General features: G+C 49.3%; 7 protein-coding genes across 7 annotated transcripts; 5 read left to right on the top strand and 2 right to left on the bottom strand.

The window, feature by feature from the left end:
* Positions 1-181: 181 nt before the first annotated feature.
* Positions 182-2402, bottom strand: F5B22DRAFT_645180 (uncharacterized protein; the record flags this gene model as incomplete). The annotated part of the gene is made up of 5 exons (XM_047978545.1): positions 182-626; positions 688-956; positions 1012-1327; positions 1381-2000; positions 2076-2402. 5 exons carry the CDS (start codon positions 2400-2402, stop codon positions 182-184), a joined length of 1977 nt encoding a protein of 658 aa, XP_047832038.1.
* A 3262-nt stretch (positions 2403-5664) lies between these two features.
* Positions 5665-7644, top strand: F5B22DRAFT_601080 (uncharacterized protein). The gene has a single exon (XM_047974584.1). The coding sequence runs from the start codon at positions 6044-6046 to the stop codon at positions 7382-7384; it is 1341 nt and encodes a 446-aa protein (XP_047832037.1). The 5' UTR covers positions 5665-6043; the 3' UTR covers positions 7385-7644.
* Positions 7645-7848: 204 nt separating this feature from the next.
* On the top strand, positions 7849-12306 carry F5B22DRAFT_84137 (heterokaryon incompatibility protein-domain-containing protein). The gene is made up of 2 exons (XM_047980616.1): positions 7849-9330; positions 9394-12306. Exons 1-2 carry the CDS (start codon positions 8248-8250, stop codon positions 11680-11682), a joined length of 3372 nt encoding a protein of 1123 aa, XP_047832036.1. The 5' UTR covers positions 7849-8247; the 3' UTR covers positions 11683-12306.
* On the top strand, positions 12232-14117 carry F5B22DRAFT_84129 (nuclease P1). The gene is made up of 4 exons (XM_047980615.1): positions 12232-12853; positions 12944-13150; positions 13204-13463; positions 13561-14117. Exons 1-4 carry the CDS (start codon positions 12781-12783, stop codon positions 13978-13980), a joined length of 960 nt encoding a protein of 319 aa, XP_047832035.1. The 5' UTR covers positions 12232-12780; the 3' UTR covers positions 13981-14117.
* A 1206-nt stretch (positions 14118-15323) lies between these two features.
* F5B22DRAFT_84047 (glycoside hydrolase family 43 protein) lies at positions 15324-17421 on the top strand. Its single transcript, XM_047980613.1, has one exon. The coding sequence runs from the start codon at positions 15513-15515 to the stop codon at positions 17124-17126; it is 1614 nt and encodes a 537-aa protein (XP_047832034.1). The 5' UTR covers positions 15324-15512; the 3' UTR covers positions 17127-17421.
* Positions 17328-18764, bottom strand: F5B22DRAFT_84067 (uncharacterized protein). The gene is made up of 2 exons (XM_047980614.1): positions 17835-18764; positions 17328-17701 (listed from the first exon to the last, which is right to left on the bottom strand). Exons 1-2 carry the CDS (start codon positions 18127-18129, stop codon positions 17529-17531), a joined length of 468 nt encoding a protein of 155 aa, XP_047832033.1. The 5' UTR covers positions 18130-18764; the 3' UTR covers positions 17328-17528.
* Positions 18765-20772: 2008 nt separating this feature from the next.
* F5B22DRAFT_645173 (uncharacterized protein) lies at positions 20773-21463 on the top strand (the record flags this gene model as incomplete). The annotated part of the gene is made up of 3 exons (XM_047978544.1): positions 20773-20870; positions 20939-21297; positions 21381-21463. The coding sequence occupies 3 exons, from the start codon at positions 20773-20775 to the stop codon at positions 21461-21463; spliced, it is 540 nt and encodes a 179-aa protein (XP_047832032.1).
* Positions 21464-21520: the final 57 nt, after the last annotated feature.

The raw sequence follows: 21520 nt of genomic DNA, 5'->3' as shown, positions 1-21520 counted from the left end.
AGCAAGTAACTGATGAATATTCCAAGTGTCCCCAGCTGTTTGGCTGCAATGGTTGGCCTCCAGCAGGGCATAGAAGACATAAGGTCTAGAGTAAAACTTCGTAGCATACTAACGAGACCCTACAAAGTCACAAGACCTTCCCTTGCCGAGCGAACGGTGAATCCATCGCTTCATCGGGTAACTAGTGCTCACAGAAATTATAAGAACAGTGGATCAATTGGTTATTTGCCGAATCCACAAAAGCCGTGCGTTCCTCCATGAGCTTCAGCCGATGAGCCCTTGCATCTTCGGTGCTCATCAGCAGCGATGACTCATCGAAATACCTACGCACTATGTCCAAAAGCTCGACGGGAAGTCTCCCTTGCATATTGGCTAGCTGCGTCTTTCCGATTGACCCCTTTTCTTCCATCAGCTGCACGAGCTCTGCCGGGAGCTTGGCGAGTGCTGCTTGTTGCGACTCTGGAGTTCGTCCAAACGCTGACTCTATCCACCAGTCTTGCTGTTGTGGCGGGACGTTGGCCGTGGAGATAACGCGTATATTCGGGTCAACTAGCCACAAGGCGATGAAGCGACGATGGCCCGGTTTCGTTTTATCGACTAGCTCAAACGGTGATACAGCGTGTTGACTGTGGATTGTGAGTAAAGAATTGGTGATTGCGTGAAGCTAGTATGTAAGGGATAACTCACAGGCTGTTAGGAAATGCAAGGAGACGGCCCTGGAGGGTCTCGATGTTCCCAAAATTTTGAACACAGGCCCCCCAAGACGGCCCCATATTAGTCCCATGTACCAATTCTAGCCAATGGTACTGGTCTTGGCCGAGGTTTGTCCATGGTTCTTTGTCATGTAAGAAATCATCGGTTTGCATCCGGAAGGAGAGGTTGCTCGTGGTAACGTTCTCAGTGTCGAGATAATAAAGAGCAGTGCCACATATATGCTCGTTTATCTGCCCTTCGACCTGCGAGTTTTCAATTAGCGTGAATGGTATTGGAGACCGAGAGACAAGCACCTACGTGCCAGGAACCGTGAGGGTAAGTGGGGTTTTCCGGCGTCAGCTCGATAGAGACCATCTTAACGATAATCTGAAGCCCAGTGTCTTTGAAGTTCTCGAAAAGACGGCTGTGGGGAGAGTATTCAACCTCCTCGAAAGGATTGGGCTCCGGTATCACTGGCTGGCGGGTCTCCCGCCACGTTTCCTGCAACTCGTCTTCCAGAGCCCATTCGGCTTCTTGGCGTTCCTCTTCAGTCTTGGTGTTGTCGTCCAGATTGGGCGCGGTTGGCATCAGAGCTACCCACGACGGAGGGATCCAAAGCTCCTCATTATCATCTCTACCTGACGATTAACAAGGCGACAGGGTTTCTTTAGTGATAGGAGCACTTACGACGGGTAAGTAGGAAGGGAGAAACGAGGAGTAAGTCGGCCTGGGTGGGTGCTCCCTTCGTAGTCTAGCTGGGTCCAAAGACACTGATCCCACATGGGCAATGCCTTCGTGACAAGGTGCTCAATAGCAGAATAGATCTCGGGATATTTGGTAGGGTGTAGGTTATTAATGTAGCTTGTAAACTTCACAGAGCCGTCATCATGCAGAGCCAGGTTGGATGGAAGCCATTGGTAGTTCTCTGACCAGCATTCAGAAGACGCAAAATCCGGAGCCTCGCTCCCCGCTTCATCATTGCAGATGATGGTGCCTTTCCCTGCCCATCTGTCAATAGCATCGGCAACGCCGACGACCTCATCCCGGAACACTTTGGTCGACTTATACACAAGCGGATACATGGATGGATGGACAAGGTTCAAGACCTTTCCATCAGTTCCCGGGTGCCAGTCTGGAGTATTTGATTGATCCTTCTTTAATCTGTCAAAACCTTGGTGAAGCATTTCCCTCAAGTCAGGCTGGACGAGTTTGTCCGATTTAGCAGCGGTCGCGATGCTGGAGTCCAGCGTAGGGACAATGCCAGTATCAGCAAAGTACTTGGCTTTGCCTCGAAGTTCTTCGATGCACTTTCAATTCGTTAGCACAAGAAATGTAGTAGCCCCTATCATTGGTATTCTCGTTTTTTATAGGGCTACACTTACGTAGTCGAACATTCTCTCAGTCATAATGCCTTTAAATTGGTTTCTCGAACTAGACGCATGAGTCGCGGCTAGCTTCCACAGGACATCATCCGGGTAGGCGATGGCTTCTGCGCGCCAACGAGCGACAATCTCGTCATTGAAGACTTTCTTGTCCCAATCGGGCTTATCCGTGAGCCTGTCCATGACATGCATCATGGCCACCTCTCGGACGTGCAGAGGGGGCGGCTTCTCAATAAGACACTGTTCATGATGGCCGGTCGGATAGATGTCGCCAAACTCTTGGGGATGATGCCGTAGCCGTAGACCGAAGCCGGGATACTCGGGCATCGTGACTACACTTCACACTTTGGATCGGCGCAGCAACGACGCTCGTAATCTGGGGTTGGAAGAGTCCAGTGTGAAGGTGTGTGAAGGTTGAAGGGCCGCAGAAACTAGTGCTGACAGACGTCAAGAGACCTTGTCCAAAGCCATGCGGTCGTAGCACCGATGCGATAGCAGCACCATGGCAGAAGGCTCATATTTATGCTGTTTGCTGTTGGGTGCTGTTGGTGGCGCAAAGAGGCAACATGTTGCGACGGAGATAGCGGTGTGTGCTATCTAGGGAATGCTTACCTAGTTGGTCCCAGGCAGCAGAGGGGATGCCTGGAGTTAGTTGGCCTGGACAGCGCTCTGTTGAGAACCCACCCTACACTAGGCAGACGACGGCCGTCAGCAACTTATAGTGTGCAGTTATGGCCTCTGTTCACTCGCGGTCGACAATCTCTATAATGAAATAAAGTAAAGGAGAGAAACAATGCAAGGGTCTATCTAGACCAATCAGCTAAGGGCGTGACTATCTTGACATGATAAGCTGGTACAGAACAAGCCTTGGACGCATAGAGCGATTGGGGGTGAGAACTCATATATACTAACGAGGTTCAAAGTCTAGGAGAAGTTGTTGAAACGTTTGCGAAACATTTCAACTACCTTTAAGTTACTGTGCGTCCGCATTGATCAGAGGTGAAACAACTTAAAAATATTGCCGCTGGACTCCGATGAAGGCAAGCCATCTGATACCGTGTGCCCAGGCCAAGTCGCCGTACATTGTATGCTTCAGCTAGGATCCATGAGGCGACGAGTGACGTAAATGTAAATAGATCTGTCCGTTGAAACCGAGGTTGCTGTCATTTTCCTCGAAGGGGAAGTCAATGAATATTCATCTAATCAACCGTCTACTGCGAAATTATACCATCTATGTGTTGTAGTGCTTCCCGACCTCCAAGGTGGTGAAATCGAATTCCATCGGCCTGTGAAAGGTTTTTAGATATCTCAACGATGATTCGCATGGGATGGGTCTCTGCGGTCTAGTATTAAATTTCAATATCTAGCATCATTATTGTTAGATTTCCGATGCAGAATATACATGGGTACGGAACCGAGGAGAAGATAACAAGACTCGCACATGTTGGGAACACCATTAGACTATCGAGCGTCTAATGCGCAACATCTGGATTTGTAAAAACCACATTGGGGGAGTACAGCATGACTGCCATAACTTCGGCGCGTTCGGTTTCCATGTAATCATCGGCCCGGTGCCGTAGTGCAGCGTCTAGTTTACGAGCTGTGTAGAATTTGGCGGCTGCGTCTTGCTGCCCGACGGATGGGATTTCGGTTCGAACGCTTCTTGCTACGTTAGCTACGTCTTCCTCTACAAAGTCCAGATGGGTACCAACGTCGACTTGGACCAATTTCCCAGATCTGAATCGACTTGGCTGAATGGAGGGTACAGGAGATTTGAAAGTGCGTTTTAATATTGCATGTTAGCGGGAGTTGGAATCGCAATATTAAGACAGTGAGAAAATCGTTAGTTGATTAGCGTCAAAGTGAAGCTATGATATATATCCACAGATACATCCAGAAATGGTGTTTCGTCGTGAGTACTATCTACTGATGGGGAATATAAATGGCTATCGACTAGAGAAGCAGTGTGTTTGTGAGACATGACTGCCTAGGCACAACTCAGTACTCAGGTACATGAAGTTTATGTACCCAATCTTTCTAACAATTTCTTACCCGCGGTCCGCATGATAACCATACATGGAAGAACAAGTCTTGGACTGATCACAGCCAGACATTTAGTAGGAAAGCCTTGGGAGGGTGAGGCATATCCTAGAGTTTTTACCGTTTTTAAGTAATCATAACTGACCTATTAACACAGACTTAAGTCTGCAGATAGGGGTAAAAGTGCATGCTTCAAAAGTTTGTTTCCTTGAAAACTACAATTCCCGTGTGACTTAGCTGAATAGAAACAAAAACTGCTCGTCTAAGAAGACAGCGGTGACCTCTGCATATTGAACCGGACTAAACGTAGATAATCCTTTGACCATCGCGTTGGGCGGCCCTTCCAGTAGAGATTTATTGATTGATTGATTGGTTGATCTGTTTAACGTCATGGGGAGTAATAGCCTCTGGCTGAAGCTACCCTATCGCTGAACCTCTCTAGGGGTATCATGGCGTGGTACGCCTTTTTATTATATAATAGGGCTAGACTATGCCTTTATGGACTTATACCATTTGGTCTATTACTCGGAATTTGTACGACCAAATCTTGAAGCTTTCTTTCGATATATGCACCCTACCCTGTCCACTTTATTGTCCTCCCTGTCTGCTTTAGTAGTTAACCTTTTCCTGTTTCGCTTAGCTAATCCTAAAGATAATTGTTATTTTATTCAAGACCCTCCGTATTTATACCGGTAGAAGCTTGTAAGGAATACCTATCAGTGACTTGAATGGGTGCTAATAAGACTTCCTGGATCCGGTTCAAATTCAAATGGTATTGGGAGGGGTGGGGGGACGCCTGACGTATGTCTGGTTGCGTTCGAGTTTTGTACTTGTGAATATACGATGTGCTAGTGCACTTACGTTAATAACAAGCGGCGAACATCTATTCAATCCCTAAATGTTAGAGCATAGCCTGTTATCGACTGTGCTAAAGCTGGAACTCTTTCGAGACTCCTATATGGCAGTTCCACTTCTTGCACTAATAGTAGGTGCTAGGAAATGCATTGGAAGGAGGGAAGTTGCCCGTCCAGTAGAGGAGAATCCTAAACAAGCAGTGTGAAGTCGAAAACTGCCTTAACACGAGCAGTTGTAATGCTGAGATGATGACCCCTATAGACCCGGCCGGCGAATGGATTTAAGCTTGCTGAAATCAACATGCTTCGAGCGCTCGATAGTAAAAAGAAGACTCGCATAAGAAGAGAACAGAGCGAAGCAGTCATCCTACCACCAGTACTCCTTGGTTACAATTCTGGATGCAATACGGCCAATGGTCGCAATGATCACGAGAACTATCAAGACGATGCATAGCGTAACCAGGCCCGGTCTACAGTCGGGACTTTCATCTAGCACGTCTAGCGCCATGATCATACTGAAACCTTTTCCCAATGGCTGGATATTAGGAGATGCCATTCAAGTGGTAGTAGAATAAATAGGTAACAGTTGCAGACACCAAACAGAGTTCATTTGATAGCTCGATTGAGGAATTGAACCGTGCAGGGGAGTAAGAGGTAACCTGAGACGTGCGAGGCAGTGAGCATTGAATCTTTTTGGGAATCTTTTAGAATTGTTGCTCGAATTAGTAGTGCTGTTGGACTCTTGCAGCCAGGATCGCGGACTATGACTAGCTACAAGCGCTGCATCACCAACATTGTCCACAAGTAGACCTACGCCGTCTAATAGCGTAGGTAGGATAACTGTTATATTTTCGGTCTAACGAAGCTTACGTGAATCCTATAATTAGGATGTGATCTACATGGCCCTTCGCGCTAGCTTCTCAGGAAAGTGTGCGTGTCCCTTCCTATAAGCATACGCACTTTGTATGATGTCAGAGCCACAAGCATACACACACACACACACAGAGAGAGAGAGAGAGAGAGAGAGAGAGAGAGAGAACAAGACCACTTCATCACTCGAGGACCAAAGTCACAATGTCGTGGACTAAGGTGTCAGATAGACGCTGGGAGCGCCCAGTAGATGGCCTCGAGGGCTACTTTGTCGTTATGGCCAACATTACCGCAGACTTATGTAGTGGAAAAGAACACTACACTCTCTTTTCTAAGATCGAGCTTGAACTAACGCATTCAGATGCACCAGCAGCCCTCAAGCGTGCCTGGGAGCAGATACGTTACGAGCAGCCTCAGATTGCGACCACTGTTGAAGGAATGAAAAAGGTGTATGAAGTTCCAGATGCTAAAGCTTTGGAAGACTGGCTTGCAGCAACTTTCATCGTTTCACCAGCATCTGACGCTGAGGAACTTTATCAGTCTGTGGAGCCCATCAAGCAGGCCACGCTGTACTATCTTCCAAAGTCCTCGGAACTTGTATTCCGAGGCCATCATCACACTGTCGATGGCATGGGAATCATGTTGTTCTGGCACAACTACCTTGAAGCCCTTCAGAATCCCGCCACGGACATCAAATTTGGCGATGAGCCAGCTCGCCTTGCCCCTGCCATGGAGAAGGTGCTCGGCTACTCTGAGCAGCCGACTCAAGAGCTCAGTGATAAAGCTACGGCGCTCTTCATGAGCTGGGCCGGCAGCATCCCCGGAATCGGGCCTGTTTCGCAGTTGGGCGCGGCCGCTTCTGGCAATTGCCATAATACTGAACTGGTTTTCCCCATGGATGTCACAGCTGCACTAGTCACGGCATGCAAGAACAAGGGCGTCAGCGTGTCTGCTGCTGTCCATGCCGCTTATATCAAGGCCATCGAGAAGTACGCTGATCCCAACTCCAAGCTATCGGAATATGTGACAGCCACCCAGTTCAACCTTCGTCCATACCTGCCGGCGCCATATAACTCAAGCAAATATGCAGCTTCGGTTTACTACACCCCCTTGCCATACAAAATCAACCTCCCAACCACGTATTGGGACCTCGTTCGATCTCTAACCGAGTATTACGCGACGTCGGTTAAAGGTCACCCCGAGCTGCTCGAGTTGAAGGGTCATTTCGTGCGGGTGTTGTGCGGAGCTGTGCAGACGCCCGAGTTCCTCGCGAACCCCGTACCTAAGGATGCCCTTGTGAGTAGCCTCGGCGTTGCTGAGCGTCACCTGCAGCGCGAATACGGCAATGCAATCAAAGTCAAAGACCTCAAGTTTGGCGTTGATGTTGTGATGGGCATGAGTATGTTCTTCTTTTACACCTTCCAGGACCAGTTGAGACTAGTATATAGTTTCAACGACGGATTTGAGAAGCCAGAGGACATCCAGAAATACTTGGAAGAGATCAAGGCCATCCTTGGTCAGGAACTACTTGTAGGCGCCCACTAGAAACAGACAGCCCGCAAGGGGCTAATTAATGGGTTTCCGACCGACATGCTAGGGTAGTCTTTTGCTGATTAACTTGCAATTGGCTTCTGACAAACTCGTTGTGACAGCATTCTCATGCGGTGCAAAAATTAAAGACAAATTACACGTCGTTCCAATCTAGATGTCTAAGCTGTTTTTGTCGGAGGTGGTCATGCGTCTTCGGCACCTCTAGCAGAGATTTGCTAGGCACCTGCTAAGACGCTTACCTTCGGGCTATACCCCTTCAGCTTACTTATGAATAATACCTTTAACACCTACTGATCTTTAACGCCTTTGATACAGTAATGCCTAGATTGAGAAGATATATATATATAAGTTAGCTAAAGGTGTTGATGTCAAGTTGGAAAATAAGTTCTACGCATCACTGTTGGCATTGTTGGTCCACCGTCCCCAGGCTACGCCTTATAAAAATGCCTGCCTAGTAGCAACATGCTAAATGTTCATAATTCTCCAAATATTAGCTTATCTACCTAGGTAAGCATGTGAGTGGAACGTGAAGGTAGCCAGCGTCCGCCCGCAGCTTATTCTTCAACCGGGAATCTGGAATATGATGTCAGCGGCACATTGGGAAGCAATAATTTCTGCCTTACAAGGCATAGAGTTATTTGGCCTAGACCCAAATGAGGTGCCGAGGAGAAGATGGGACTATCGTTTACGGCGAAGCTGACAGTGGCGAGTTTCAATGCGTGCGGCTGAAGCCGACGTGACCTTGTTCGAGACGCCTAGGTATACCAATTGTCTGTATAAATGGGCTTCAGCTTTCGTCCCAATCATGCATATCCGTGGTATCGTTATCATTCTTTTCCGCTATTCTTCATTTCACGATGGAACCCGCCCTTCCCTCTTCGTCGGAATCGGAATCGCACCCAAACAGCACCAGACTGTCTAGGGCAGAAGCTATTCATATTTTAACATCGGAAACTTTCCGTGAAGTCCTGCAGGAGGTACCGGCTGGCATCGATCGTTCGAAACGACTCCGCGTCGTTGCTAAGGTGTTATTCGACGACGCCCAGCGCTCAAAATCTTTGAGCTCTCTCAATCATGCTATTCAGTACGCCCGAGAAGCGTTAGAGGAACTGCCGCTTGGTCATGCGGAGATACCCAGCTTAGCGGATACGTTTATCTTCTATGCGCAGACCAAGGCCATTTTCTCACCTAGTGTCGAGTCAACAGAAGAGTATATTGTTGCTATACAGGCCGTGATCGAGGCTACACGAGACAGTGGAGTCCACACTTTATATGTACAACGTCTAGGCTGGGCTTACTGGGCGCGATTTGAGCTTAGCAAAAGCGACGACGACTTGGAAGCCACCATCACTTACATCACCACCAAGGTGAAGGTCTTAGATGATGTTCTGCCTAACTCGAACTTAGTCCTAGGACTAGCGCTACATACTCGCTTCACACGCAGCCAGGTGGTCGGCGATCTCCATGAAGCAATCAACTTACTCGAGACTACTCTCAAAGATCCCACCGCAGCCGGGGAGGGTAGACATATTTTCTTAATGAATCTCGTACAGTATTCCGTTGAAGGTATCAAACATGGCGATGCAGCTACTGGTCTCGCTCGGCTTATCGCCAACGCTAAGCTTGCACTTCCCGATCTTCCAGATGGGGCGAAGAAGGTCTATGTTCAAGAGACATTGGCCAAAGCAGAGAATTTGTTGGAGATGATGCAGCAGCGGCCAGCATTGGTTTCCATATTCAAAGAATTGGGAATATCGAACCTCGATGCAGATACTGCGCCCGCTGTGATTGGCAAGACGCATGTTCCTTCTGAGTTGTACGCAGCCTGCCCGGTCGGGAAGGATCTCATCCGAACGCTGGAGTTACTTCCCGGAAAAGGTGATGATGAAATCATTTGTAATATAAAGCCAGAGAAGTTAGACGGAAATGCCCAATTCGAAGTATGCTATACATTTATTCAATTTACTCGCAGATTGCAAATGGTCGCTAACTCCTTGTATTAGGCGCTTTCGTACACCTGGGGAGATCTAAATCAAGTGACTGAAATCACTATTGGGAGATCTAAATGTCAAGTTACAACGAATCTATCAAATGCTCTTCGTCATTTGCGTTCTCCAGATATGCCACGAATACTCTGGGTCGATGCCGTCTGTATCAACCAAAAGGACACCGATGAGAAAGCCCAGCAAGTAGCAATGATGGGTGATATTTACCAGGCAGCTTCCCAAGTTTTAGTTTGGATAGGAGCGCCTCCAGCTGATAGCGAGGGTGTCCCAAGCGTAGCCAATGGATCATTCGGAGCTCTACTGCATTCCGAAAAGTTGGAGTGGTACACTGACAATGACATTTCCCTGATGAGACAATTTTTCACCAACGGGCATGACTTCTCGGACTGGCCTGTGATAGGGGCTCTGTCAACGCTGACGCTACTCGCCCGCAGCGCCCATTTGAATACGCTACCGTTCTTCCAAGACCCGCGCTACTCGGATTTCAACATCGGAATATACCCTTCAGACCTGTGGCAGAAGAGCACGAAGGCTTTGGATGCTCTGCTGAAGAGTCCATATTGGAGCCGAGTCTGGGTTTTTCAGGAGATGGTCCTAGGTCGCCGTGTGCTGATTCATTATGGCAGACATATTCTCCCTCTTGAACTTTTCATTGATGCGGAGAAGGCTATGCGCGAGCATTATTATGGCTGTTGTTATGAGCACTGTGCTGCGCAGTCTAATAACAAGTGGTCGGCCTTGTACAGCATTCTGAAGAACTTAGCTACAATCCGCAGCATTGGCAAGATGAAGTCCTCTCGTGCGATGGGCAATGAACTGTCGTTGTTCGATACTATGCTAGGAGGCGTTGATTTTAGAAAGGCGACAGATCCGAGAGATCAAGTGTACGGGCTTCTAGGTCTCGTCAGTGGACACACAGAAGACACCTTACTTCGACCAGACTATTCTCTCCCAGTACCCAATGTCTATTCCCGTGCAACGTGCAAAATAATGCAAAACGACAGGAGTTTGCGTCTTCTTTCATATGCAGATAGGCAGAATTCTGTCGATGATCTGCCATCTTGGTGCCACGACTTCAACGGAAGCTCTCCGTTCAATCCCAACCCTTATTTCTGGGATCTTTTCAGTGCATACAGCGGCGAAAGGCTCAGCGTCGAGCTTCACCAGGATGCTCAACTGCGTGTCATTGGGTATCACCTCGACGTCATAGCAGACAGCACAGAAGCTCGAACCCCTGAGAGTATATCCATCACGTCTTTACTGCGGTGGATAGATGGCGGCCTAAAGCTTACATTGGAGAAATGTGCAACGGATGAAGAAGAAGCATATCTTCATAAGCAAGACATCCATGTTAACGAAGCCTTTGGTAGAACACTCATTGGAGACACAATTACATGCAGTGACGGCTCAACTCGCCGCGCTGTTTTCGAAGATATTACAAACCTTTTCACATGGATTGAATGGGCCCGCCGTGATATTCCTTCAGGAACAAGAGACTGGGCTGCTCGTGAATGCCCACTCGTGTTTCAGGAGATTAGTAAAAGCTTTCTTGACCGGACGCAATCGCGGAAGTTGTTCACCACGAAGGAAGGAAGAATGGGCACGGGGGTTGCGACTGTGTTTGGGCAGGAGAAAGAGGTCTCAGTTGGAGACCATGTGTTTCTGCTACAAGGCTCCAACGTCCCTGTCATCCTTCGATCGCTTACGCCGGAATCTGGAGCTGTCACCGGTCATGACTCAGGTGCTGCAGCAACGGCCTCGGTCGAGCCACTCTATGCCTTCGTCGGGACTGCTTACGTCCATGGTGTTATGGATGGTGAAGCCTGTCCACCAGATGACTCGTTTCGCGGAGTTCTTCTCAGCCACTACCCGAAGCCGCCTCCAGCTAAGAACGAATTGATGAGAGACGCACTCCGGATGTCCCTCCTGCTTGGTCATGGATCCGCGGACTCGAGTTTAGGGCAAACAGCATATGCACCAAGCTTACAAGAAAACCAAAACCAAGACCAAATTCACGAGACATGCGGCAAGACCGTCGCCATCAATGCAGAAGCTCTAGTTTTCCCAGACGGCCGACAGTGGGACGAGTCATTTAAGCGCATTCCCGCTCATAGAGTGCTTCTCAGCACCTTGTTTCAAAACACGCCCACGACAGAGGAAGGATGGCAACAGCTTGAGAATGAAATGGCCACGAAGATGAAAGAGAAGCAAGAGGGAAAAGAAGGGGCCGAAGAAACCCAGGATGATTCAGCGCCTGTTGAAGCAGATGATAAACAGCCAACCTAGGCAATTCGGCACGTGCTCGCTGTAGGCGGAAGAGGACGGCCGCCTCCACATCTGACCCTAGCTGTCCGGCGCACGTCCTAAAGTCACCGGTCTCGAGGTACTTATCTTCTCGAAGATCACGTTGCTCAATATTTGTATGTAAAACGATTGTCTAGTGAGGGGAGTTTGAGTTCTTGAGTAAGCAGCTTTCGATGGGGATATCATCGCCCACGGGGGAAATGACAACCATTTGCCTCACACAGCTCAACGGCCAAGGAGCGGATATGAAGATGTCGATCGCGATGATCCCTTGCTCTGCCCTTGACTATGCACTCAGCTAAGCCTCGCGATCTGATCAGGCCGCACGCAGTGATAGAATAGTTGGAAAGTTGGCCTAGGCTCGCTAGGACAGATAGGGACAAAAACCCCGGATCGTACCCTTGGAGCTGAGGTTGAGTTATCAGAGCTATCACGAAAGCAGATAAGAGACGTGTAGCTGCGACCCGGACATCTGGGTCCGCGCAGGTACTCTAGGGCCTAGGAATCCACTATAACCCCCTACCTAGTAGCCTCTGTTAGTTATCTGTAGCAGTGCTGCAGGGTCCTACCAGCTGGCCAGGCGAGCGAACAGCAGCGTACCAGAGGCCCTATCTAGCCGTCCTAGCCAGCTAGTAGCCAGCTAGAAGCCCCAGGCTAGGCACAGACGGCTAACCAGAATAGTCAGGTCGAACGACCGAGGCAATCTCCAACCCCGTCTCCGACCCCGTCGAGGCCATCGTCTCACTCGGGAATTCCACGCTCAACTTCTTCTTCAGGACAAAGCTCGATCCCCATTCTCTGGGTTTGCCACCGTCTCTGACCGTCCTAGCTGCGTGCAATGCCTGGACGTGCATCTTCGAGGCTCGCGCTGGGTCGGTCTAGTGCCAATGGAGAATTTTCCCGTATTGGTCTCGCATGGTGATAAGCACCCGCGCCGTTGGCCGGCCGCGATGGGCTGCGCTGTATTTATAAATACGTAATTTCCCTTCTCACCGACCTTGTTTCTCTTCCTGCGACTTGCGATCGAGGCGAGGTTCTGCTATCTGATCCACTCCGCAACGAGGTACACTTGGTCGATTCATGATGCGCGCCTTTAAGATCGCAGCTCTTGCCGGCATCTTCGCCGCGCCGTCTCTCGCCTGGAACACCGATGGTAAGGAAAAAGAACCCGACCATTCGTCAAGATATGTCGTCTAGTCGAGTGATGCTGGGGCTCTCTCGCTAACCCAGATGGTCAACGCAGTGCACCAACAAATCGCTTTCGCCGCCGAGGAGTTCCTAACTCCTCTCACCCGCATCATCCTCAGGCAACTGCTAGAGCCTGAGTATAAAGGCAGTCTTGGTCAGGTAGCGGCCTGGCCAGATCGGTATCGCAAAACCCCAGAGGGTGCCTACACTGAGACGTGGCACTACATCGATCCCGCGGACGACCCACCGGCCTACTGCAATGGTATGTTACTATCATATGAAGCAAATGAATTGAGTTGCTGACCTGAATCCAAGTTTATCCCAACCGTGATAACACGTTGAAGGGCAGTATCGTCAGTGCCTATACGAATCAGACCCAGATTTTGAAAGACTGCATTCGAAAGGCTAAGTTCGGCAAGATCCGCCACGGTGAGGACGCGACTTGCGCCGCAGCAGTCAAGTTCATCGCGCACTTCACCGGCGACATGGCACAGCCGTTGCATGTTAGCGGCATTGCTGCCGGTGGAAACTTCTTTCCCGTTAACTTCAATGGAGCTACAACGAATTTGCACGCGGTATGTACTCCCTTTACCTCATGCACCGCTTCATTCTTCCGCCCTCGATGACGAGCTTCTGGATTGCCAAGCTGACTACCTATTTGGTGGCAATCAGGTCTGGGATGGCGCCATCATCTACCAGCTCGCTGGCGTTAAGTCTTTTAACAACGATACTATTCAGCCTTTCTTCAAGAAAGTTGTGTCGCGTATCCGACAAGACAACTTCTTCGTCCCAACTGCCGATTGGGTGTCTTGCAGCGACCCCGGAAGGCCAGAGGGATGCGCCTTGACGTGGGCCCGCGACACTAATGAGTGGACCTGCGACTACGTCTACTCTCAATACTTCAACGCTACCGATATCGCCACAAGCGGTTATGCTGAGGGTGCTTATCCCATTGTTGAGATCCAGGTCGCTAAGGCTGCGCTGCGAATGGCCACTTGGTTCAACAGGCTCGTTGATGGTCTATACAAGGAGCGTGAAGTCATTACTCGGCTCAACCCTAGCTGGATTGGTGGTCCCGCTGCCGGCGCATAAGTGTTGGATGGAAGCCGTGGCAGAAAAGAGCTTGAAAACGCTTGAATGTGTAATACCTAGATAATGATATCATATGGCTTACGAGTCGACGAACATGCAATTTAATGAATGCACTGCACCACTTTGAAGCAGGCCGTACTTCAACGGACCCCCGGATAGTGGGACATGTGACAGAGCTGAGAACCACACTTACAATACGACTCTCATGAGCTCACCTAGTACTACGTATCTACACAAGAGCTGATAATGAACGATTTATTAACGAGTTTAGTCTCATATTGATTGAGCTGCAAATCTTATGGTTGATTTGATCTCTAAAGGAGAGTTGCGGTAAATATCACAAACAAAACTTGATCGGTTATTGCAGTTGGATGAAACTCCTCACTAGCATTCCAAGCCATGCTGCGCTAGGTATGTTTGTAAAGCTCATCGTGCCCCTATTCTTCACGTCTCTTTGTTCTTTGTAGGGTGTTCCGATTCTGACAGTGGTCAATTTAGGATTTTCAAAATGGGATTAAGATGAGGAATATGGTCTCATTAGATATGCTATTGCACCATTGCTACACGGCAACCGCCAATTGGATGTTCTCATATCATGGTCAAATGGCGTGCATCGTTCATCCCAACGGGCAACATATCTTCTCCTATGAAATTCCTTTCTAATAACCTTATATAGGCTACATCAGTAAGGGCAGACACATGAGAAATGTGAGGTGGGTGTGTGCTAGCGTGGATTTGTACAGGGCCCCTATGAGGATTTCCATCATGTGAATAAGCGAAACAAAAAGCAGGAGACGAGATTTAATATTACCCAGATGACAGCCGACTCAACCAAGGCTGGGGCATGCTTCTAGTACCTCAGACCACTCCAGTAAAGTCTATAGCCACCCCTTCTTCATTGCAGACGCCCTGTGATAGTCAGAAACACTCGCTCGTGAGCTCTAACAGCTCAAGGCGAGGCGAGGATCAATGTTCTCATTCTCTTGTAGAGGAATATCTTACTGTAAGCTTTGTTGAGTTCTCTTGTGTGCGTGAATACTTCACTCTTAACTGCATTTTAGTTAATCTAGTATTCACTTATTTTGCCTACATCTGCTAATATATAAGACTTAGGTAATCGCAATGCATTATAATGTTAAGGCCAAGCCGTCTACCACATGCGCAATATAGTGACCATTTTCGTAAGGGTTAAAGTTGCTCTAGGTCACATCAATTAGCAACAATCGGAGGTTGTTAAGCTACAAGATGTGCTACTGTAGACTCGAGCGCCCCCTCCCCTGCTTTGACCTATTGGGTTTCTGCGGATAAATGCGTGGTCCTGCGACGAGTCTTGGCAATGCGATGATAGCTATATGTCTCCGTCAAGATGATGCTTGAGGTGGGCTGGAAGCGGAAATCGTCATCCTTGAATATCATGCCTATGATATTAAAGCCCTGACGAGCTCGTGTAATCTGATCCCACGATAACAAGAAGTCGGCATAGTCGTCTGCCATATCAGTTCCCTACACCAACACCTGCACAGCTTTCCATCATGCCCCTAGTGACAAATCCCATCCTCCCCGGTTTCAACGCCGACCCTTCGATCCTCCGGGTCGGCGAGGACTACTACATCGCCACGTCGACGTTCGAGTGGTACCCCGGAGTTCAGATCCACCATTCCCGGGACTTGGCAAACTGGACGCTGGTCACCCGTCCGCTCAACCGGAAGAGCCAGCTGGACATTCGCGGCAATCCGGACAGCTGCGGAGTTTGGGCCCCTTGCCTGACTCACGATGGCGAGAAGTTCTGGCTCGTGTACACCGATGTGAAACGCAAAGACGGCTCATTCAAGGACACTCACAACTATATTGTCTCTTCTCCCAGCATAGAGGGCCCCTGGTCCGATCCCGTCTTTGCTAATTCGTCTGGTTTCGACCCGTCTCTGTTCCACGATGACGACGGAAGGAAATGGTTCGTCAACATGCTAGCAGACTATCGCGGTCGACCTCGGACGTTCGCCGGAATCGTATTGCAAGAGTTCGACCCCGCCGCCGGGAAACTGATCGGGCCACGGAAAAACATCTTCTTTGGCACAGACTTAGATTTAGTAGAGGGGCCTCACCTTTACAAGAGACATGACTGGTATTACTTGCTTACCGCAGAGGGAGGTACAGGGTATTACCATGCCTGCACACTCGCCCGTTCGCGTGACATTTGGGGTCCCTATACCGTACACCCTGATAAACACATATTGTCCTCGAAGAATCACCCGCATGCCGCCTTGCAGAGAGCTGGCCATGGCGACATCGTTGAGACGCTGGATGGCAAGACATATTTAGTCCATCTAACTGGTCGTCCGACAACCCAAGAGCGCCGCTGCGTATTAGGTCGTGAGACGGCGATTCAAGAGGCATATTGGGAGGATGACTGGCTCTATGTCAAGAACGGACCGGTTCCTTCGTTACATGTAGAGTTACCAGGTGCACGGGACGAGAAACAGTACTGGGCCGAGCGAAAATACGCATTCGGCGATGAATTGCACAAGGATTTCCAATGGCTCCGGACGCCAGAACCGGAGCGCATATTTGCTCTCGAGGATGGTAAACTTACTTTATTCGGGCGCGAGTCCATCGGCTCGTGGTTCGAGCAGTCTCTGGTAGCTCGGCGACAAGAACATTTCTCCTATGATGCCGAGACCGTTGTAGACTTTTCGCCCGAAGATGAGCGGCAGTTCGCCGGACTCACGGCCTACTACAGCCGATTCAACTTTTTCTACCTGACCGTGACGGCGCACTCAGACGGACAGCGCGAGCTCCTCATCATGTCGTCCGAAGCGTCCTGGCCGCTTGGGAAACTCAAGCTCCCTTTCTCCGAGCCTAGGAGAATCCCTAACGAGGGGAAAGTCAAGTTAGCCGTCACGGTCCGCGGCCGCGATTTGCAATTCTGGTACGCTCTTGAGAGTGATCCGGAACTGCAGAAAATCGGACCTGTGTTCGATGCATCGATTGTCTCCGACGAATGTGGCGGGCACCAGGTCCATGGCAGTTTTACGGGTGCGTTTGCAGGTGTCGCCTGTTCTGACTTGAATGGAACCGCACTAGCCGCTAAGTTTGACTACTTCGTCTATCGACCTGTCACGCATCATACAGACAGATATACCATTTAAACTTTCATTACTACTAGCGGAGAAATAAATCCTGGGTGGACAAGGCCAGTACGACACCCCAAAAAAATAATGATTTGTTCTATGGGACAAATGACAGGGTCATGTTGCATTACCCCTTTTTCAACAGTAATGAACCCAAAATGTGCGTGATGTAGAAAACCGGCAATCTAATAACTATATTATCGTTTCATTGCCTTATAAGGGCGGCCGTGTCTTTCGCGATGTGTTTGCTCTTGAGAAAAAAGAAATCAAATGAACATATGTTACCAAGATAAATCGAGGATACCGATAACGCGCAATCGTATGAGCAGAGCAGAAAGTGATCATGGCTGTGAAGGCGGTATATCACTTTCTGACAAATCTTAGAGTCGAGGGGAAAGAACCCTTTCCATGATGATGAATTCAAGACTTGAACACAGGCAAAGTGTCCCCGTCTCGATCTTTAACGTCTAAATATTCAGATACTCGATAGACGCGATCGATAAAACATTCTGATGATCTCCTTTGCTTTTGGGAACGCATGGCTTCGTTTTGTAACATGCTTGCGGCATTGAATACGGCAAGTCCGCTCCCGACTGCGCAGTAAGAGTCAGTAATTCTTGAGGATACACGTGTACATCGGTAGTTCAATCAGGTGAGCTGAAAGCAGACGACAGCCATATGACGGAGCATTTAACACCGATGGGGAATCACTGGACCTGGACTTACATGATCCTAGCAGCATCGTATAGGCATCTTGTGCAGCGTCGCTCGTGAGTATGACTCGAACGAGGTCAATAACGCTGTCAACGTGAAGGCCGATTTCCCCGAGGTGGGACAAGAATGATGGAATGAAGAACCATACATTGACTAGAGACAGATCTAGCAAGAGAACGCAGGCAAAGATGAGAGATGCCACACAAGCAGTGTAGCTTTGTCGAACGAAGGCGATGGTGGTGCTGACGGCGTACAGGAAGAGTATCACCCAAACACCTCTGTACACGACCTGATCAAATGTATCCATCTTGGGGAACCTGTCTTAAGATCGGGAGTTTCTGGTACTTGGATAGTAAAAGGACTGGCACGGCTGGTGGAATATGATGAGAGACTCGTTAAACCCGGGTGCGTGCTTGAAAGGCAGTACGCTAGAACGCCGTGCGGATATGCGTTGGTAGGTTAGATTATGGGTATGAAAAAGCGTGCCGTATATATTGACAGTTTTGGTGTGGCGTGTGTCCCGCCTCTTGATGCTATCTAACGCTTTCCTCGAGGTCTCATCGCGAACAGGCCTAGCAAAAGGTCTCAGGAAGACCCCACCTCGCTGGTCAATGAGGATTATAAAAAGGGAGATCAAGGATAGCGAGCCTCAAGGGGGGATTTATGTACATATGAGTTTCCTCGCACCTTTATCAAACTAATACATGTCGGCTTGTGACCGATTGACGTAACGCGTCGTCCTGCAAAGTGTCACGGCAGCAGGTTTCTCATTGATGCCGCTGCGTCTCCAAAGCTAATGGGCGAAGTGACAACTAGGGCCTGCGAGATAGAAAAGGAGTTCCGACCATGCAATTGGCCCACTTAGGACTTTCGCTCGAATCAGTAATTATATGGCGATGTCGACGATAGCTATTATATTTGAGCATAATCCTATTCACATGGTTTACAACCCCCAAACGATGAATTCTTTGTAAATAGTTTCATCAGAAAGTTGTGATTTGCCCAATGAGGATGGACCTTGGAGCATTTCTTTGCTCAGTGTCGACGCGTCGAATCTGAACTCATAGATTGATCTTTGTCCGGGAGCAAGATACTGAGAAGCTTTACTTCAAGCGATGGATAAAGTTGGGTCATTGTATAGGCGCAGCTACGATCAGGGGCTATCCCGCCCCATTCACCTTGATGGCTGCCGTTTGGGGGAGCTGGCTAAGATGAATATTGCCGGAGTCATCGGTTGACACGAAGCAACCCTGGGTTTCAAAATGGACGAAGCCTCACTATCCACAGAACAGCCAAGTTTCTGCCCCCTAACTCCAGGTGTATTCAATTATAAGAAGAGTAGGAGAAGATAGTCATAGGACCTAGAAAACCGGGGGTCCTCCGAGCATTGGCCAATGTACATACTCGTTAATACGAGACATTGTGTCCGAATAGAGCCGAAACTTCACCCAGGGCGTAATGCAGCTCGCCGGCCGCCGTCCGTTGTCATTCGAGTATGAGCCGAAGAAGAATGTTCAGTCGAAGGGTTGAGACCGGGCACTTGCCTGCCTGTTACGTGGCTCGCAAACTTGTCACGTATGACATGCATCTTCATAACATGTATGTTCATGATGTGTACTGCATCGCGGCTAGCATCGGAGAAGATCATGCTCACGTCTCATGATACTATAGGTGACGGTCGTATAATAATAATAATACTATCCACTCGTCTTTGGTCGTTTCCAACAGCTCGGGTGAAGTATGAAGTATGGTGGACGACAAGGAGGCCCATCTTGGCAGGCTATTGTTGAGTTTAGCCTGCTGGCCGCGGTACATGTGCCTCCAGGGCCTGCCCAACGCGGACCTTTAGGGGAATTTAGGGGGCGATCCCGCTAGAGCGCCCCCCGTGTCTCGCCTACGGAAGGCGTTCTAGCGATGGCTAGGCTCTCGTCCAGATGAGCCAAGAGTCGCCCAGTGGCCCGAGACCACTAAAATTAGCAACTGTATATATTGCCTACCCTTCCAACTTTTAATTGACTGCAGCTACAATATCTGCTTCACCTATCTCCCTACCTCCTTACCTACTTACATATGTACCTACCTAGGTACACACAACGTTTTGTTCAACCTATTTTTACAAGGGGAGGAGAAAAGGTTGGCTTCGGATGAATCTTCGCCTGGACCAAAGGGAAAAGTGTCCTTTTCTCGCTGGCACCCCCAGGCATGCAAATGGACCGCGTGGTGGTAATTGAGGTCTGAGACTGATACGCCAGGCCTCCCTTGATTCGGACGGCGGCCCTGAACGACCACCATAAGTCGCACCGGCTTGAATCGTTGATTTTAAGAGTCATCTTGGCGTCTCCTGTTGTTGGCGTATGCTTTGTAGTGAAGCGTGACAAGTGAAGGATGCGTGTAACACCAATTTGAGGAATACCGTTTCTACCCCGCGCACGCCTCGTATTGTTCATCCTAGAGATGATGCTCTCTTCTCCAGTCTCGGCAAGGTTCGAGGGCAAGGTGTCACCGTGCTGTCTGCTTGTTTCCATTTCTGGTTCCCCTTGCCAATGCGGAATGGCATGCCGTCATCGTCGTGCTTGACAAGACAAGAAGAGCCTTCCAAGTCCTATATGCAACCCTACCTACCATTTCAATTACAGGCGAGAAAGGGAATAACACAATTTCGCCGCTGCCCCATTTAACTCTGCAGTATGATGAACTGATTAACGGAGCACTTTCCATGAGATCAGTGTTGGGCTGGCTACGGGAAGGCCATCGCCTGGTTTCACAGAGAAGCAAGCTGCCTCTCACTTAGCATAAATAGCCTCCCTTTATTCCGGCCATATTCTGCATTCCTGGCCCGTCTACCATCCTCAGCATACTGCCATCTCGATCCCATTTATCCTCGAAAAAGAAAAGCATAGAATAAATTCACTCTCTTCCTCAAGCACGCGTACTTACCTGTTGTACCAAGATGAAGTGGGCTATCAGTATCATATCTCTTGGCTTCATTGCCAGCAGCTTAGCTGCCCCAACTGACGGCCTGGACCTCTTCAAGCTCAAAATCAGCTCGTGAGTACATCACACATGTACCTAAGAAAAAACTTGAGGGTCGAGCAAGCCCTAACCTTTGTACCTAGTCCCGTAAAAGCCATCGACGACCGGTACCTGTCGTCAAATGCTTCGACCATTGGCGTCTACGATATCGACGACACCGCCGCCATCAGAGTCTACCGAACTAGCAGCAAAAAGGCGGGCTGCAGCCAGCTGCACACATATCCCGTTGGCATCGTTGACCATGCCCTTGCTCTCGTTGGATCGAACGGCCTCATGACCCTCACCGACATGGTTAATCCTTCCGGCGCGAAACCTGCGGACGGATTGGTTATGGAGTGGGATGCGTTCCGGGTCTCCAATGGCAAGCTCACCAACGATGGTCAGGGCAGATGGGTTGCTTTCCCGGGGGCCAAGGATAGCTGGGGCGTGAAGTGGACGGATGGTAAGCCCTTCCTCTCCGAGTCCAATAACCGATCCCGATCCGGATTGATACGCATGGACTAACACGGATATGATATGACACAGGTTCTGCGTTCATGACGGCGGATTACATGCCAGTTGAAATCGTTATGGAGGCAGCAGGCGAGGGTCGCTACAATTCGGAATAGATTGGCGGGCGCGAGCGGTTGAAGACGGCTGTTGACGTGGGCCAAGGAAAAAAGGAA

Source organism: Xylaria bambusicola (assembly GCF_022495145.1).
Source record: "Xylaria bambusicola strain CBS 139988 unplaced genomic scaffold F5B22scaffold_14, whole genome shotgun sequence".
Lineage (NCBI taxonomy): Eukaryota > Fungi > Ascomycota > Sordariomycetes > Xylariales > Xylariaceae > Xylaria > Xylaria bambusicola.
Note: the sequence above shows the minus strand (reverse complement) of the source record. Positions and strands in the feature narration are given on the sequence as shown.